This window comes from Helianthus annuus, unplaced genomic scaffold, assembly GCF_002127325.2.
Source record: "Helianthus annuus cultivar XRQ/B unplaced genomic scaffold, HanXRQr2.0-SUNRISE HanXRQChr00c001, whole genome shotgun sequence".
Taxonomy (NCBI): domain Eukaryota; kingdom Viridiplantae; phylum Streptophyta; class Magnoliopsida; order Asterales; family Asteraceae; genus Helianthus; species Helianthus annuus.
The window spans coordinates 342,644-362,841 of NW_023395517.1; the positions used below are offsets into that span (position 1 = coordinate 342,644).

The 20,198-nt window shown below is 36.8% G+C and overlaps 4 protein-coding genes across 4 annotated transcripts; 2 read left to right on the forward strand and 2 right to left on the reverse strand.

The window, feature by feature from the left end:
• The first annotated feature begins 1,480 nt into the window (after positions 1–1,480).
• Positions 1,481–7,812, forward strand: LOC118489681 (probable receptor-like protein kinase At2g23200). Its single transcript, XM_035987207.1, has 3 exons — positions 1,481–1,558; positions 6,732–7,718; positions 7,804–7,812. Exons 1-3 carry the CDS (start codon positions 1,481–1,483, stop codon positions 7,810–7,812), a joined length of 1,074 nt encoding a protein of 357 aa, XP_035843100.1.
• Positions 7,813–8,241: 429 nt separating this feature from the next.
• Positions 8,242–9,091, reverse strand: LOC110869323. The gene is made up of 2 exons (XM_022118621.2): positions 8,782–9,091; positions 8,242–8,714 (listed from the first exon to the last, which is right to left on the reverse strand). Exons 1-2 carry the CDS (start codon positions 9,089–9,091, stop codon positions 8,242–8,244), a joined length of 783 nt encoding a protein of 260 aa, XP_021974313.2.
• A 597-nt stretch (positions 9,092–9,688) lies between these two features.
• LOC110866136 lies at positions 9,689–11,890 on the reverse strand. The gene is made up of 3 exons (XM_022115438.2): positions 11,552–11,890; positions 10,394–10,701; positions 9,689–10,319 (listed from the first exon to the last, which is right to left on the reverse strand). Exons 1-3 carry the CDS (start codon positions 11,883–11,885, stop codon positions 10,245–10,247), a joined length of 717 nt encoding a protein of 238 aa, XP_021971130.2. The 5' UTR covers positions 11,886–11,890; the 3' UTR covers positions 9,689–10,244.
• Positions 11,891–13,732: 1,842 nt separating this feature from the next.
• Positions 13,733–19,670, forward strand: LOC110891462. Its single transcript, XM_022139150.2, has 5 exons — positions 13,733–14,608; positions 15,122–16,054; positions 17,784–18,791; positions 19,105–19,294; positions 19,370–19,670. Coding segments are annotated over exons 1-5 (3,009 nt in total). The 3' UTR covers positions 19,372–19,670.
• Positions 19,671–20,198: the final 528 nt, after the last annotated feature.

The following is a 20,198-nucleotide window of genomic DNA, read 5'->3' on the forward strand; positions in this document are numbered from 1 at the left end:
ACGTCTGGCAATCATTACTGAACAACGTCCACATCACCTATCATCATTCCTGAATCGGGACATTTGGTGTATATCTTGGGCTTCATGAAGATTATGACCGTTTTTAATGAGGATCGGTAATAATAACCTTACACCGTGCCGATCCCCATATCGATGCAAATGCGTGCTTAGATGGTTGCTCGTCCGCAAGGTTATGCCAACTTTCGTGTTATCCTGTATAGAATCAACACTTGTTTGCCAACAGTAAGTGGTAAAATGACAATAATTCCTTTATCTTTATGACGAAAGGCAAGGTTCATCTCCTTGCAAAATCACATGTGTGAACATGTTCTAGTATGAGGCAATATTGGGTAGAGCGTATTGTGTAAATTTCTTCCTAAAATGAAAATTCATTGCCCTCCAAATTATACATGATCAAAAATAAGAATGCATGATAAGCATGTTAAATTATGGGATGGCGTACCACTTTCGATATTTAATGAAAATAACCTGATGTCTTGAAGGCAGGTGGCGTGAACCGGATGGTGCAATAGCCCGTAAGTTTCGCTTCGATTTCTATTTGGTATATAAGCCATGATGTCGGAAGCGTATTTGCCGTTTTTGATGTAGTTACATCACAGCAATACTATACTATGCTTGCTCCCAAAGTTCAAGGCAGTCGAATATGTTAGAAGTATTGCGCAGATAACATAATTAAATCAAACTTTTATTTGAAAGCCATATAAAGCTGCAAATTTTACTAGAGCCAATATAAACAAAGGATTCACGTAATTGAGCTTTTCAAAAAGAGATGAAATGCTATTTATACACCCATGAATTAGCTATACACGTTGCAAAGCGCACGGATGTTCATAGGCTTAGCTTCTAGTGTTGTATAGCCAGTTTATATTTTTATTATTCTTGCTATTATTATTACATCCGCTAGATCGGCTAGATCGGTCGGAGTCTTCACAACTGAGGAAGAGTGTCAAATTAAATAAGAGTGACAAGGAAAATCATCCCCCGTGGTCACCGAGCGAACAAAGAGTACATCCGTCCGGGTTGTACGCTCTACGTTCAGGTTTATATCACTCGGTGAAATTGTATTGACGTGTAATGATTATCAACAACACTATGGATAAAAAGCTTAAGTAACATGACAGAAGTTAAAAGACTTATCCGATCTGACATGAAACTAGGCGATTAAAATCCTCTCTGGTGGAGGTGTCAAGCCCATTTATAACTTCTGCGCGAGGGCTGGTGGCGTAAAGGCGGAAGGCCGGTAGCATGTAAAGAGGCGATATGATGGCAATCACCGTTTATCAAGGAGGGTGCTACCTTGTAATGAGATGTTGCGGCATGGCGGTCATCTAACAAACGTTTCCCATGTGTGCACGACCTTTATTGAACGTCGGTGGCACGAAGGACGGCGCGCGGATGCCTGTGGCGTGAACTAGGTTACGCCAAGGAGGGCGGACTTCAAGACGGTGGTCTGCTATAGATGGCGGAATGGTACGGTCCCGCCGAAGATAGGCCATGGGCGGACATGATTGTAACCCGCTGGAGTTGGAGGAGTCGGGTAATATGTAGCGGGAATACGACATTAATCCGCCAGTGATGAGCGGAATGACTTTATCTGCTGCCAGAGGTGGCATGACCAATATAACCATCCGCCTGAGATGGCGGGACCAAAACTATTGGCTGCCAGGGACGGCGCGACCAAGAAGGTTACTCACCTGAGATGTCGGAAAGAAAGGTCATGCCCGAAGGACAATTTTTAGTAAGCGGCAGAACGAATCCAGCAAATGAGGGTCTCACGGAAGAATAATGCGTGTTCTCTGTTCGAATCAGATGTCAATATTTGATCACATTATGGCTGTACATATGGTGCTTCATGCTTTGTAATATGTACAAAACCTTTTCGAATGAATAAAGAATTCATTATATCCCACCTATACTTTTTTTTTTTTGCATTAATTCCTGGTACAAAATTTTGTGCCCCAAGTTTATAATTGACTTTCACTTTTTGTTACAAAGTTCGTGTTTCAAAAGATGAATCACATGAACATACGAATATATTTGAAACCTCAAGCATGCCAATTATTTAGTATAGATTTATCATATCTTTAATTAACCACACTTTGGAGGATATGATTTATATCACAACAGCTTGGAAAGTTTAAAACGTAAAAGTACATCTAACGTATCTACAATCGATCATCCATGGTTGCATGTATTTAAGGTATTTCAATGGAGGAAAAAGCATACCAGATTGAGCCTTGAGAAAGTACAGAACTGATCGTTGTTGATCCAACGAGTCACGTGTGGATCTAAAAAAAGCAAATCTGTAGATAGAAGCGAAAAACGCGAGACGCGACCGATGTTGATCCCACGGACGAGCATGTCTGACAGGTGAGGTGTACTCGCATGGCGGCAGAGAGTGTCCGGCAAGCGATGTGTATTCACGCTCGCGGCGGAGTGTGTCCGGCAAGCGGCGTATATTCGCACGCGCGACGGAGTGTGTCCGGTAAGCGGAGTGTATTCTATCTTCGGCGGAGCATACCTGCACGACGGCGGAGCGTGTCTGACAAGCGGTGTGTATTCGCACGCGCGACGGAGTGTGTCAGACAAGCGGAGTATACTCGTGCGGCGGCGAAGCATACCTGCACGACGGCGGAGCGTGTCCGACAATCGGTGCGTATTCGCGCGCGCGACGGAGTGTGTCTGGCAAGCGGCGTGAACTCGGGCGGCGGCAGAGCATACCTGCACGACGGTGGAATGTGTCCGACAAGCGGTGTGTATTCGCATGCGCGACGGAGTGTGTTCGGCAAGCGGAGTGTACTCGTACGGCGGTGGAGCATGTCGCAAGCGGTATACCCGCGCGGTGGGCGTGTCCGGCAGCCGGTATATTCGTGCGGCCGAATTTTCATGTTGTTTAATTATATATTTTTATCGAAAGAACCGTGAATTTTCATACGAAGGAAAGAGTTCACGGTCATTAAAAGAAAACCCAGATCTGGAATTATTTATATTATGTTATGGGATTTTTCTGGGATACCTATCAATACTTGAAGAAGAAGGAACATGGCTGGACACTTATTGAATTAAGCTGATTTGCAAAAGAGGGCACATTTTCAGCCCATGCGAGTGTGCACTTTGGAGTGTTGGGTCTTTAACAACAATTATACATTATCTTACGATGACATTAGGAAAAACCCTAATGCAAATAAAATAATTCATACTTGAGTAGAATTTTTTATTCCATACATACATCAGAAGCAAGAAAAAAGATCTAAAAGATCTAAAAATTTCTCCCAGATATGAGGCCTTTGATAAGCTTTGCAAAACTCTTTTCTTTTTAAGACTTTTTGCCAGTCAACAACTTTGTTTCACATGACTTTTGTCGTGACTTTATTTGGTGAAAAGAGTTTGGCTTGGAAATAGTAAAGTAGAAGACTTACTAGGCTTTATGCATGAATGCGGAACTCATTAATGGAAATAAGGACCCCTTTTGGGCTGTGACTTTAGATCTTCTCCAAACAAAATCCTAGGTCTAAGGGGGCATTTGGTTCGCAGGAATTCAATGGAATTTAAGGGAATTGGAATTTGAATTCCATCACTTAACATGTTTGGTTCACAGAATTTGATGGAATTGGAATCCTAATTCCAATATTCATGTGTTTGGTTGACAATGGAATTGGAATTGGAATTAGGCATGAATTCCTTCAAATTCCTTTAACTAAAGGATTTCAAAATCCTTCCTATATGTGAAGGAATTAAGGTAAATTCATTTGAATGTTCATCCGTTTCGACCCGCACCGTTTCGACCCGTACCGTTTCAACGCGAACAGTTTCGACTCGTATCATTTCGACGCGAACAGTTTCGACCCGTAACGTTTTGGACGCGAACCATTTCGACCCGTACCGTTTCGAATCGAACCGTTTCGACCCGAACCGTTTCGACCCATACCGTTTCGAACCGAACCGTTTCGACCCGTACCGTTTCGAACCGAACCGTTTCGACCCGTACCGTTTCGAACCGAACCACCCGTACCATTCCGAATCGAACCGTTTCGACCAGTACCGTTTCGAACCGAACCATTTCAACCCGTGCCGTTTCGAATCGAACCGTTTCGATGCGAACCGTTTCAACCTGAACCGTTTCGAATCGTACCGTTTCGACCGGTGCCGTTTCGACCAGTACCGTTTCGACGCAAACCGTTTCGAATCGAACCGCTTCGATCCGAATCGTTTCGACCCGAACTGGTGGTTGTGGGTGCCGAGGTGATGGATTCCAACTCATTTGATAACCAAACACAACAAAAATGGAATTAAGATTCCAATTCCAACAATTTCCAATTACAATTGGAATGTTTAAATTCCAAATCCAATTCCTTCAAATTCTAATTCCTGTACAAATTCCAATTCTAATTCCAAATCATTCCGTGAACCAAACGTCCCCTAAAAGTTTGGGTGGAGGAAAGTGGAGTTATTTCTAAAATGGTGTTGGTAGAAAAAGTTTTACTAAAATGGAGTTTTAAGAAAAATATTTACTAAAATAGTGTTTTGTGAAGATTTAATTGTTTATCACTCCTAATCTCATTGGATGACTCCAATTCATTCAATAATTATAAACCTAGCTATCTTTCTTTCTTTTTCCTTTTTTATAAAACCTACTTTGTAAACAAAAAAAACTTGCTTTAAAAATATGTATTTAACATGTTATTCGGGTATAGTTATGCAATATTTTATGTCGGTCTTTAAAAAAAAGTTTTGCCCTATTAAATATATATTTAACAAATATAATATTTTAAAGAAAACTAAATATTTTGCTAACGAATTTTCAAAATATGGTAATTTACTCAAATCAATAACAACTTTTCAAGACGACAAGAACGAAGCTCAATTTTTGCTAAATGTAATTTATTATCTAGTTATTCATCCATATAGAATGATATATGTATATTCATAAACATACATAGCGATCAATATTTTATGGTTTAACTACTACATAAAATATTTAAAATATTAAGGCCACATTTTTTTGAAAAATATTTTGTAACCGTAACCCACAAGAAAACTAATGTATTTAGTGTTCAAACACAAGAAATAGTAACTGAATTTGAATCTAATTCTTACCTCATTTGTTGATATTATAAAAATAAAAATAACATACTTTTTTAATTAATTTTTTTGAACGACTTTTTTTATTAATTATAAAATCACGAGGGTATAACTGAAATGATTATAATCACACGTTTAAAAAAGTTCTTCAAAATAAGTATTTTTTTCAAAGTAAGTTTTGTAAAAAAAAACGTTTAATTTATGAGTCATGAAAAAATATAGTTATATGATAATTTATGATTAAATCAAATATTATTTAAGGGAATTGAAGTTATCTAATAAGATTAGCAGTGAGAAATACATAAAATCTTCAAAACACCATTTTGGTAAATATTTTTTATACAACACCATTTTGGTAAATACTTTTTCCACCCACACCATTTTGGAAAAAAACTCAGGAAAGTGACAAGATGCGGCTCGTTGTCTGGTCCCACGGAAGGCGCCAATGAAGAAGCAAGTCCCGAGCGGGTCGATACTTCTACGGTGATGGATACGAAACATGGTCACACCTCGTCTTCTCCGTCTCATCCTAGACCTGCAAACAAGGAGAGAGAAACGTGGGCAATGTAGAGACGGCCGGTAGAGGAATAATCCCCTATTTCCAGCTACAAAGGTCTTGCCCTATATCTCATGCCCCAATGAGGAGGTGGAGACCTCCTTATATAGGAGATATGGGAAATCTCTAACCTCAATGGGCCAGGCCCAGTTAGGGGTTGTCTTTACGAGCCCACAGCCTAGTCTAGTATAAACTACAATGCGCTGGGCTTCGCGGGTTAGTACACAATAATAATAATAATAATAATAATAATAATAATAATAATAATATATAATTAATATAAAAGTGATAAATAGCATAAAAGTCCCACCGTTCGGGTCGGGTCCAGTACCATACCTCGTCAAGTATCATAAAATTCGCGATTGGAATCATAGAATTCGCGATTGATTTTCTTAATTGGATCAACGATTGGGATCCTATAATTCGCGAATTCCCACCGATTTGGATTGCGATTTCACAGCGATTGGTACGCCAACGATTTTCGATTGGGTACATCACGTACCAATACGAAAATCGCGGCTCTTAGAGCGAATTAGGTAACTATGGGTTAAAGGTGGGACCTGTGGGGGGAATATTCTGAGGTGGGATTATTAATGGCTAATAAGGTCTAGGTGGGATTATTACAGGCCAATTCCCCTTTAAATTGTGTCACATATCATAATCCTATTGCTTCATATCCTTCCTAGCCAAAATAAACTTACTATTTGATCCTCTCTCGAACAATTAATTTAATTAAGCTAACATAGAGGATATAGATTTGTTTCTTAGAAAAAATCTAGCAAACTATCATTATATTAATTTGGTTAACTAGTTATAACTTCATGTATTTGGGCCTTATTCACTTACTGGCTAAGTGCTAACCATAAATAGGTTGTGGGCTTGGGAAATGCATTGGGCTGACCCTTAGTAAGCTCAACCTTGATATCATAAAGAATAATTAGGGCACATGAAAAATAAGATGAAGAAGCAGGGGGTCGGGCAAATTTTATTTTCAGTTGTTTGCAACTTTCACACAATTCCCTTCTCATTCTTGATTTTTCTACCTGTAACTCTCTTTTCAAACTTGAATCAGGTAAATAACTTGGAACACTTGAAGATTCCTCTCAGTCATATTCTATCAGCTACCCATGATTTCTCATACCAATACAGAATTGGATCTCTGAATGACGTTCAACTGTACAGAGCAGAATTGGAGCATTATGATAAAGAAAATTATTCATCAAAGAGATACAACACTGTAATTATAAAACGCTATCCTTCTGATAGACGTCCCAAGTACTCTGGAGAAAAACATTTTGTTACAGAAATTGAAATTCTTAGCAGCGTAGTTAAGAATCCCCACATAGTCAATCTGCTTGGATTTTGTGTTGAAGATTCTGAGATGATCCTTGTCATTGACAATTTTTCTAACGGATTCCTTGGTGAATATCTGAAAAACTTGAAAGACAAACGTGTTTTGACTTGGGAAAAACGTTTGAAAATCTGCATTGATGTTGCACATGGGTTACATTATATTCACTGTCAGATGGAAGACCAAAAGATGATAATAAACCGTGATATACGTAGCTACACCATTGGATTAGATGAGAACTGGGGGGCAAAAATTGTTTCCTTTGGCAAATCCATATTCTTGCCTCCAAATCAAGAAGACAAAGCTCTCTATCCCAAAAGTTGTATTGGCAGATCGTCCTACATAGATCCACAATATGAGAAGACTGGTAAGTTAAAAAGAGAATCAGATGTTTATGGTTTCGGAGTAGTCTTGTTTGAAATTCTATGTGGGAGATTAGCCAATGACCCAATTTACCTTAAGGAGAGTGACAAAGGGCTAGCCCCCGTAGCAAGACAACGCTTCAGCATAGGAACACTAGAAGAGATGATAGATCCTATAATAAAGGAAGAAACTGCTAAAAACACATTTGTTCTAAATAGCGGACCCAACAAGGATTCTTTGCACACATTTATTTCAATTGCACGCCAATGTGTGGTGGAAACTCAAGACCAACGCCCAACAATGAAAGTCGTAGTCAACGAACTTGAGAAAGCATTATTCTTTCAAGTAAGTCATCGTTCTAACTTCATATTATGCTTTCCTAGAAGTAAAATAGTTTGATGATTCATTATAATATCAAAAACAAATGTAGATTGCTTAATGAGGTTAGATTCAATTTATTAAAGCACCTAGCGTTCAACCTTATAGACATTGTAGGGATTCCTCAATCCTACCTTTTATACTATCAATTTAGGACTTTAGGACTTCGCTAAATTTCTTATATGGAATTATCAAAATAATAATCTAAACCTTTTTCTTTAAAAAACATAGGTGTTGTTTGTTTTTTCTGAGTTAAAACGTCTGCAGTCTGCGGACCACCTCTGCAGACATCTGCAGCAGAAGTGCTGGACCAAATGTCTGCAGTCTGCAAGAAGAAGACTGTTTGTTTTTTTACTTCTGCAAACTGCTGAAATAAACTGAAATATAAATAAACTGATTTATTAAACTTATAAGAGTTTTTCAACATTCAAACATAAATAATAGTTATACAATACTGAAATAATATTCATAAAAAAGACGATAACATTTTTTAAAGCACTGTATCCATGCTTTGCATTAACTGCTCAGCAATCTCATCTCGTAACTGAGTCATATATTCCCGATCCGCTACGGTACCATGTGCTTCAACCTCGTCTTCATCAGCATCAACGTGCACTAGCCTATTATGCATCGAAACATTGGGTTGATCGTATTCTGTAAACAATCCATTGCTCAAACCCTCTTTCCTTATAAAATTATGTAGCGTGAAACATGCAACGGTAATGTTCCTTTGTGTAACCAATGGAAATGGTGCCATCCTTTTCAAAATAAGGAATCTTGCTTTCAAGACACCAAAAGCACGCTCAATTACGTTCCGAAGTCTTGCATGAGCATGGTTAAATTTCTCTTTATTAGTCAACGCACGTCTTCGGCGAAAATCTCCTAGCCAATACCTCACATTACGATATGGAGCCATAAATCCCTGTACGTGTGCATACGCGGCATCACAAAGATAATACTTGTCTGTAAAGATATACAATTATTTAGAAAAGTAAACCAAGTGATAATATTTAACAAAACATAAACATACCTTGTGGTGGAAAGGGGAATGGTGCATCTGGATCTGATAATGCCTCTAATAATATTCTTGCATCATGTGCTACACCTTCCCATCCGGCCACGACGAACGTAAAAATCATGTTGAAGTCACGAATTGCTAATACGTTTTGATAATAATCTCCTTTTCCTCTTCCTCTATATAAATCTTGTTTACTAGTAGGGATAACAGCATGTATTAAAGTTCCATCTAGTGCACCAACCGCTCCTTTAAAAGCCTGTCGTAGTCTCTTGTTATGTCCCGGTATGTTTGGATTAGGATTGAAAGAAGTTGGTACTATCATTTCTTTGGAAAAAAGCATCATTTTATCCAAGACTTCATAAAAATATTTATGAATTGTTTGCTTTGAGTGTTGAAATCTACGCTTGATAACTACATATCGTTGATTATGACCGATTATCATAAAAAACATAGCCATCTTCTCCTCAACCGATACATGTTTACTATCCTTTAACGAATAATTTACTCTAAAATGTGCACATAGTCGGACAAATGATACACGAGACATACGTAGAAGTTCAATGCATTGTTTGGGATTTCTTGTCAATAACTCTAACGTGTATTTATGTCCCGTCATACGCGAATCATTGTCTCGCACTCGTTTTAAACCTCTCTTCCAAAAAAAAAACGGACATACAAGTACATAAGAATAACGAGAAGTAATTTCTTATTATGCTCCATTATGAACCTGTTTTAACAATTATAAACAACCAAAAGCATAAGCATAAACCAAAGGATACATTCATAAAACCATACAATGTCTTAAACATAAACAAAAGCATAAAATATCTCAAACATAAACAAAAGCATAAACAAAAGCATAAACAAAAACATAAACAAAAGCATAAAATGTCTCAAACATAAACAAAAGCATAAAATGTCTCAAACATAAACAAAAGCTAGCAGTCGTGTTAAGCATGTAAGGTCTTCACTACTTTAGCAGGCCTAAACTTTTTGCCGTCATCCCGATCCACCCTCTTAAGTCCTCGGGAATTTCTGGCAATGCCATCCACGCCTCTCTCATGTCAGAGGACACCCCAAAAATATGAAAAGCAGCTAAGAATATAGGATCTACCGGGTCTAACCCAACCAACTTTAACTTCTCAGAACACTCACGAACTGTCAGCCCTTCTTTGCCTTTAATCAAAACCTGTAGAGCCTTCTGCATATCACGTACTAAATCATCATGGTTAATAGATGATTTTGAGATTTTGGGCCTTTTGTTTGGATTAGGCTCAGGATTAGGCTCAGAAGTGGGCTCGGAAGTAGGCTCAGAAGTGGGCTCAGGATTAGGCTCAGAAGTAGGCTCAGAGGTGCCGGCATCATCTTGTGTGTCAAGATAATGGGTGTCCATAATCATAAGTGATTGGACACGATGACAAGAAGATCCAACCCCGGATGTTGTTTGGGTTGAGGTCCACTTGCAATTATTTCCATCAAACATTTCTCCACAAAGTTCGTTCTGGAAAAGGCAACGGAACTGTCTTCAATGATGCAGCCTTTGGATGCCCCTAAACCCAAAGTATAAAAAAATGTTATAAACCTTTTTTAGGATTATGTTTAAAATTTATATAAACGAATATACCTTCTTAAATTCTTCCCATTCCTCGTTCGTTAAGGTAAAAGTATTTGTTTGAGGGTTGTATATGTTGCCGGTTTTATTTTTCAAATACACCCAACCTACGTATTTGGCTTTAAGATTATCATATGCATTCTTCATTTGTTTTTGAGTCAAATCCAAGCCAAATTTTTCCTTAAGAACTTTTCCGAATTTATTCCACGAGTCTTTATGCAAACTCAAGCCTTTTCTACCCACCGTGTTTATCTCTTCAATGCAAGTCTCTAATAAGCATTTTAGATGGTCGTTTGACCATTGTTGTTTCTCTCCCATTTCTACTAATCAAAAACAACCAAAGGAACAATTTACAATTTTAAACTAACAACAAACAAGAAAAGGAACTAACATTACAAATTATATCTCTTATAGAAAATAGGTAACCTATCATGGTTTTTGTTCATATCATGTGTAACCTATCAATATTTAAGTGCTTCTCACAAGAAGATAGAAAATAGGTACATCATCTAAATGAAACTCTAATTACTGTACAACATAATTGGATAGAAAAAATTAACATTGCAAATATGAGTGTACAACATATATGAATATATGACTATACATTTAAATGAAATTCTAATTACTGTTAATATATTTAACTTATTAATAACAGATATGTGCAATAATTATTCATATAGAAACTAGCAATGCAGATTTTTCACATACTTGGTTATTGCCCTAGCAATTTGGTCACCTTATATTATTTGCTATTCAACATTATTAAAAACAAAAAGCTTCCATGAATCTTCTTTTTCTTATCGTTGATATTATTGCATATGAATAATTGAAAGGGAACAAGCGATGCTTCAGATGAATTACTATGTTCAACTAAGAACCAAAAACAATTCCTTACTTCAAATCAGAAATATAAAACACTATGTTCAACTATGTTCAACTAAGAACCAAAAACAATTACAACACTACAAATCTGAACTTACAACACAATTCAACCAAAAACAGCTTTACTTTAGAAATGTATGTATCATTTACAACACAATATTAAATGAAAACCTAGCTTTACTTTACAAATCAGAAAAGTATGCATCATTACAACATTTTAAATTCAAATCAAACCCTAATTTAATCTACCAAATGTATGTATGTGAGTAGAGATTCTGAATATTGTACCTTTATGCAAGAAAGAAAGGAGAAGAAGAGGGGATGTGGTCGATGTTGTTGTAGCCGGCGAACAGGGCTGTGGTCGATGTTGATGTAGCCGGCGGATAGGGCCTGTGGTGACCGGCGAACAGGGCTGTGGTCGATGTTGATGTAGCCGGCGGATAGGGCCTGTGGTGACCGGCGAACAGGGCTGTGGTGACCGCCGAACAAGGGCTGGGCGGCGCTGGAGATGTAGCAGCGAAGGTGGAGAGCGTGGGAGAGGAGTGGGTCGCCTGGAGAGGAAGGAGATTCGATTAGGTTTTTTTTTGTGATGGAGAAGTGTTGTGAAGAGCCTAGAAGACATAAGCCAACGTCTGTGCGAAAAAGAGGTGGGGAAGAGGTTTTTTTAATGAAAACCCTTCTGCGTGGGGAAGAGAAAAGAGGTTCTGAAGTAATTTTCTAAAAAAACAAACACCCCCATAGTAATGTGCTTATTTACTTCATAAGGGAAAAAACATAGTAGTAGAGAAGGAGTTGGCCAAGTTTGGTATTATTATCAACCAAATCTTTTTCCAAGGCTGGGGAGGGAGAAAAGGTTAAGGTATGGATTGATGGATGGTTACCGAGGGGCCCTTTATGTGACCATTTCCGTAGCATCTTTCGATTGGCCAATGACAAGATAAAAAGGCGTTGATTAAAGATTTCTATAGATATGTTGACTCAACTGTTATTTGGGATTGGGGCCAGAAGAAACTACCCAAATCCTCAGAAGAAATGTTAGAGCTGGTTGACCTCCACAACATTCTAGTTCTACAACAGCAAACAATTACAAAGGAAGCTCATATTTGGTTGATGAAGAAGAATTATCTATGAAGAAAGTTGGGGAAAATGGCCATTAACAGTGTCATCCTCAACAGCAAAGTGTATGTTTTTCTAGAACAGTTGGGCAACCAAAAGTTATGTGTTTGTGTAGTTTAGAGCTAGTAAATCTAGGAATTGTGATGTCCTTGCTGTGGTTTAGAGTTGGAAAATGCAGATCATATTCTTCAAGAAAAATTAGCTGCTAAAGTTAACCTACGTTTAGTAATTAGCCCTAATTTTGCCCATAAATTCTCCTCCAATCCCGAGAGACCCAACGCCATGAGTGATTAGTGTTAGTGATAGCCGATAACCTAAAAAATGGAAAGAGCAGGTTGCTATAGGAGGTAGGAGCGATGACTGTGGCTCAATTTTAGGGATTTTTTTGCGCTGATTCATGGAATTCGGATGAGGTTGAGTGGTAGATGGTTGCTACAGACTGCAATTATGTCTGTGGTTTAATTTCGAAACTGGGTCTTGAATGTATGCCTTTTTTCCTAAACAATTTTTATCTTGTGTTACTTTATTAAAAAAACATGGTTTACTTTTGCTTTTTATTTGAGCCTAATACATATACAATATATAAAACTTTACTAAAAATTGGAGGCCCTTGATTTTTGGTGGCCTAGGCCCGTGCCTAGATTGGTAAGCCTAACGGGTCGGCCCTATATTCTTGCAACCTTCCCTATTGCTTAATCCATTTGGTGTGGTGGCAAGTTTGCGCTTGGATCAAGGTTCCTATTCCTACGAGTTTCAATACGGCCGCAGAGGCGTTGAACTTTGTCGCCCTTCTTAATGTTGGAAAGCTGAAGAAACATATTATAAAAATTGCTTTATTACATGTTGGAGGTTGTGGGTCAATCGGAATGATTTCTGTTGCAAACTGGTGGATGACATTAAGGTGAACTCCTTTTAGTGGATGCACAATAGAGCCAAAAGGCGGAATTTGGCTTGGGGGAGCTTTAGAATACATTCTGATGTTGATTTGTAATATGGTGTTTTGTTCTTGTTTTCTTTTTGCTGCGATTCTTACTATATTTCCCTGGGTTGTATCGGGCCTCCTTAGGTTCTTGCTAATGTTTGTCCCTTGTTTCGTTTTTAATGGAATCCCTTTTTATTGTTCAAAAAAAAAAAAATCATAAAGGATATTTATCATCATATTAAAGTCATATTGTTCAGTGTTTTAGGTCTAATACCACCATATTATAATTGTCTCATCATTATATACTTTTCCATAATATTTAAAAACAATATTATGAATTTAGTATTTTTATCACTATTTATAGTTATCTATATGTGTATTTTTATTTGGTGTGTCATGATTGACAGAAAAACAACAAGGACAACCCCAAAATGTCACTTGAAGACATAAAACAGGCCACACACAACTTTCATAATGACAATTGCATCGGGGGAGGAGGATTCGGGAGAGTCTATAAAGGAAACCTTCAAGATGGTGATGGATTTAAAACCATTGTTGCAAAGCGATTGGATATGGGGTTTGGTCAAGGGGAACAACAATTCCTAAGTGAGCTCCAAATTCTTTTGGATTATAAGCACGAGAATATCATTGGTCTTGTAGGCTACTGTGATGAAATGGATGAAAAAGTCATTATTTATGAGTATGCGTCTAGAGGAAGTCTTGATAAGTATTTGAATGATGCTTCTCTTACTTGGGTGAAACGACTTAATATATGCATTGATGTTGCAAGAGCGTTATATTTCTTTCATGGAGGAGGTGGAAAACAAGCAAAGGTGATACATAGAGACATCAAATCTGCTAACATATTACTAAACCATGATTGGAAAGCAAAACTTGGTGATTTTGGGCTTTCTTTAATTAGTCCATTAACTCATGAAACAGACTATGTCATCGATCATGCATGTGGCACAGCAGGATACTTGGACCCAGTTTACAGAAAATCAGGATTCCTAACTATAGAATCTGATATTTATTCATTTGGTGTGGTATTATTCGAGATGTTGTGCGGGAGATCAACGTTTATAATCAACAAGCATGAGGGACACTATCTACCTGATTTCATTAGAAACAAATTTGATGAAGGAAAGCATGATGAGGTAGTGTTCAAGCAAATAAGGGAACATATAGAGCCAAAATCATTAACAACATTCCAAAAGGTTGCCTACATGTGCTTACATCATGAAAGAGAAGAACGGCCAACGACAAACGAAGTTTTAATGCAACTTAAGAAAGCATTGGCATTTCAAGTAAGTTATCTCAGTTATATGAAAACAAGGTTGTTTATGTGCATTAGTATAAACCATAACTTTATCTCGTATTCATTGTAAAAGGTTATCAATGGTAATTTTTTATACCACTAATCTTTTAACGACAAGAACAAACACACACATATTAAAATATTGTATTTTCAATTTTAATTTATTGTTTTTGCAGTGTATATATGTTTTAATTATTTTGTATCTTTATGATAAAATTTTGAATACTTATAAAACAGCTAATAACCTAATAAATATGGTATGCATATACTTTTGTATAGATGTATTAAACTTACAGAGTTTTATAAATATTATGTACACCTTTTACATCTTAAGTACCACAAAATTCATTCATATTAACTTAAGAGGAATAGAAAGTCATGGATGTAGGCTGTTAGATCCTATATATTTATGTCCGTGTTGTTGCTCATACATCTTGTTAGATCTTACCTTCTCATTCATTTGTAACACATTGTTTTTACACTACTTTATACTTGATAACAGAACATGACTTCAACAATGACCATGTTTGCTCCCTTACGTATCCCACTTGAAGATGTAGTAAAAGCCACCAACAACTTTCATGATGATTACATTATCCAACACGATGCAATTGGTACCACATATAAAGGACAGCTCTTGTGGTCTGGAAAGGAGATGAAGATTGCTGCACGGAGGTTTGATTGTAAGCACATGGAAGGAGACCTCAAGTTCTTGAATGAAATTTCAGTGCTTTATGATTTCAAGCATACAAATCTGGTCTCTATCATTGGGTTCTCTGACGAGAAAGATGAAAAGATCATCATAACCACGTATGAGGCCACTGGAACTCTGGGGCAGTACATAAACAGCCCAAACCTTACATGGAAGCAAAGATTGAGGATATGTGTAGGCCTGGCTCATGCATTGAGTTACCTCCATTATGACGAGGGATGTGATTATGGTATCATACACTGTAACATCACTAGCGACACAATTCTATTGGATGAGAATGGGGAAGCCAAGTTATCCGGTTTTGAATTTTCCATCAAACAATCTGTAAACTATAAGGACCAGGTGTGCCCTTGTGAACACACTGGCACAGTGGGGTGTGTGGACCCCACAATTGAAAAGACGGGAGGTGTGACCCACAAGTCGGACATTTACTCATTCGGTGTTGTTTTATTTGAAATTTTGTGCGAGAGGAAAGCATTAATTCATAACGTGGCTGATAGGTCTCTACCTCAGTTGGCCAAGTATCATTATGAAAAGAGAACATTGCATGATATAATCCATCCTCATCTATTAAATCAAATATTGTCTCCGCAATCACTCCTTATATACTCACAGGTAGCATATTCTTGCTTAAGTGATGATCGAGCACACCGCCCAGATATGCACCATATTGTGGCTAAACTTGAGAAAGCATTGGAACTTCAGTTGCGTCGTGAAAATATTGTAAGACCCTTTTTCTATTTTATTATCTATTTTTTGGCATTCATCGTTCTTGGATGGTAATTTTCCTTTGTTTCTGTATCTTTACTTCCTATTCTATTTGAAAGTAAGTCAAAATAGGATGGTAAAAAATCCAAATTGAACCATAAAACCAAAACATCTAGGATGGGTAGCATAGTTTTATTTTTTGCGGGTTTGGACATGTATGGTATTAGGTGATACCGTCCAATTACGTCATAGAATATGATATATGAATTTAGAAATATAGTAAATAATATCTTTAAGTTACAAACTGAAAATTACTAAAGAAATATAAATTTTGTTAGAAGTTTGTGTGAGTATTCGATACTTTTATTCGATATTTGGCGAGTTTATGATTGGATTTTGGATGTGGTAAAAATTACCCGTTTTTTAAGGGTGAGGGGGATCAGGAGGGTACTGCCCGCATGACCATACGATCCCCCTCACCCTTAAAAAACGGGTAATTTTTACCACATGACCATACGAGGATATGTGCGGGTATACCTTGTAGCCGACGGGTAATGTATACATGTATGATACCAAATATTAGACACAATTTATAATCGGGTATGAAATTGAGATTACCAAAACCGACCCTTTACCATTCATAGTGAATGAGATGGAGTGGTTGGGTTGACGCATTGGTTTTAAACTTTTTATGTATTGATCACAATGGTAATAATAATTTATACTTTAAAATTAACCTTTTTTGTGCTTATCTTTTTTGACTTGCAATCTATTTAAACATATTATTTTTAATTACTTAATTTATTAACAGTTTACTTCGATAATTATTATTATTTTTTATTTTTATAGCACTTCTATTATGGTTAAATTTTAGTTTTAGTCTTCTATCTATACTCGGCTGTAACCTTTGAATATTTGTTTCTGGTGTAATTTTTCTTTTGGTTATCATTTCTTTTTGTTTGAATTAGAAAAACAAAAAAAAAAAATTCAAGGTTTTGGTGTTCTTAAAAAGCGCATGTTGCATATGGATGCCTATTGTTGGAGAAAACCTTAATGATTGGTTTTAAAAAAAAAACGCCAAGATTCTTAAATATCTAAGCAAATCACGGTTGGGTTTATGAAGAGCACCATTTTTTATTATTATTCGAGAGGAGACAAAAATATCCAGGCCAGTTGTTTAAGGGTGAGGGGGATCAGGAGGGTACTGCCCGCAGTGAAGATGCAGGTTGGGTCTTGCAAATTTATTATCATGGCTAATATATGCAATAGAAATTTTAATTTAATTAAACTTTACTAAACCACAGGATTCAGATCTTGCTATACATAATTTTAATTTATATATCTTGCTATACATAATTTTAGTTTGTGTTTGGGTGTTATTTACAAACTAGGTAACTATAAAAAGTTTATGGGCTTGGTAAAACGAGTTGGACCACCTTCCAAGTCCCAGTTATGATGTCTTGATGGAAAACTAGGGCACGCGAAACACAGGGAAAAGGGAATCAGGGTTCGGCGCCATACTCACTTTAGTTGAGGTTCTGGTCTGCAACAATTGAATCAGATAGCAACATTGGGTTGCTATACTTTGTACACAGTAGAACCCATTTGCCTTATATAATTGTAGTAGTGGCTAACTGTCAATAGATTCGAATGTCCTCTTTAGTATTTCTGAAAGGAACATAATTTCTTCTCTATTTATATTCAGTTTTGTAACTCACTTTCTCCCTTTGTCACATATTTGTAGGAAAACAAGTTGGGACACTTGAAGATTCATCTCAATGATATTAAATCAGCAACAAATAATTTTTCAGAGACATACACAATTGCATCTTGGGATGACGAATATACTTTGTACAGAGTAGAACTCAACTGTTCTGATAAAGAAAATCTTTCATCCGAAAAGGGGAAGAACATAGGAGAACATCCCAAGGGACACGACATTGTGGTTATAAAACGGTACACCTCTGGAAATCAGTGTTTCGGAGAAGAAGAGCGTTTTACAGAAATTGAGATGCTTTCGAGTGTTGAGCATCCGAACATAGTCACTTTAATTGGATTCTGTATTGAAGATTCTGAGATGATCCTTGTCATTGAGAATGTGTCTAATGGATACCTTCGGAATTATTTGAGAAACGACAACGATATGCGTATTTTGACATGGGAGAAGCGTCTGAAAATATGCATTGAAGTTGCAAACGCATTGGAGCACCTTCACTCTGAGATGGAAGACCAAAAGATGATAATACACCGTGATATATGTAGCTGCAACATTGGGTTGGACGAGAACTGGAGGGCAAAGATTGATGGGTTTGGAGACTGTGTATTCTTGCCTCCATATCAAGAAGACGAAGCTGTCTATATCAAGTGGCGTGGCAGATCGCCCTACATAGATCCAGAGTATGAGAAGACTAATAAGTTAAAAAGAGAATCAGATGTATATAGTTTTGGAATAGTTTTGCTCGAAATTCTATGTGGGAGGGTAGCCGATGACCCACTTTACATGAAGGAGAGTGACAAAGGGTTGGGCCCTGTGGCAAGACAAAGCTTCTCCACAGGAACTCTAGAGGACATGATAGATCCTATACTAAAGGAAGAAACCAGTGAATACAATTTTGTCCTAAAGAGAGGACCCAAAAAGGAGTCTTTACACACATTCATGAAAATTGCATATCAATGTGTGGCAGAAACTCAAGATCAACGTCCGACAATGAAAGTCGTTGTCAAGGAACTTGAGAAAGCATTATCATTTCAAGTAAGTCAACGTTCCAAAACATTAATCCTTTTTTATACACATGCTAAATGCTTCTAATAGTATTTATATGTATCATAGTATTTGTACTCAAATCATTACGTTTATATTGAAAAAACACCCTTCAATTTTTAACTTCTAGTGTTCTTGTCCTAAGCCCGTTCTTAACTATTGATGAAGTTATCAAAGCTTCTCTTTAAACTTACTCTTTCCCTTAACTATTGATGAAGTTATTAATGCCCTGATGTAGCATCCCCGGGGGCTGCTATTCTCTAATCACAATTTTCATATTTATTTGTCTTTCTCACTGTCCCAGTTGAATTCAGAGGTAAAATCTGATTATGTGGAGGAGAAGAGTCATGCTTCCATAATTGAGACACAAGTAGTTGAGCTTTCCAATGAATTGAATAGTATGAACATGACTGACAAATCTGAAAATTTTGAAATTCATAACAAGGAAAATATGTTACATGACCAAGCGGATGACCCAGCTGAACCTAATTGTTGTAAGTTTGCTATGTTTTAAAATTTTAAAATTGATTTATCAAGTGGAGTCTTAAGCTGGTGATATGTGGGTACAGGAAAGTCAGAGTCTCAGGAAGGCTGCTACACGTTCTTGGCCAAACATGTCAGAAACAAGTGCACAGATATGAAAAGGAGGCTAAGTTGCAGGTTCTTTTGGTTGTTGTATTAGGTGGGTTTGGCTGGACAGCAGTTCGCGTTGAAACTAGTCATGTTTATATAGGTTAAGTTTAAACAGGCTGGGTGGATTCTGTTGGACTTTTTTGCATAAAAGTTAATTTGTTTGTATAAGTGAATGTCATGTTGATGCTTCTCTAGTTCTTTATGTACTTGTTTATATTGATAATTAACTTTCTTTTAGTTTTTTTAAACAAGTATCAACTTCATATTTTTGTTGTAGGATTTTATTTGTGCCATTAAAACTCTCAGACAACCCCGTTAATTTCATGACGTGTTTTATTTGTCATGTGTACTCGTACTGATGGTTTCTTAGGAGGTAATGGTCATGACTTAAACATAAGCATAATTAGGTAGCAAATAAAGCTTCTTTTGATTTGAGGTTTTATCCTACTAAACAATTGATCATTACTAAGTTTGGGATCTTCGTTTATGGTTTTCTTTTTAATCTAAATCCTATACCTCCTCTCATATCATCCTTTTAGGATGATATATATGAAATGCATAGAAACTAATTTGTATAAACAATTAGTTAATGTATAGTATACAATTAGAAAGTTAATTTGTTTTGGTAAAATGATTTTTTATGGTTTTATACATTAAAATACGCACAACTGGATCCGACTCATTGGCTGTTCTCTTGTTAGCTAATTTTTATATTTTATGGCCGATAGTGAAAAAGAATTTGAAACCACCCTTTTAGTCTTTAGC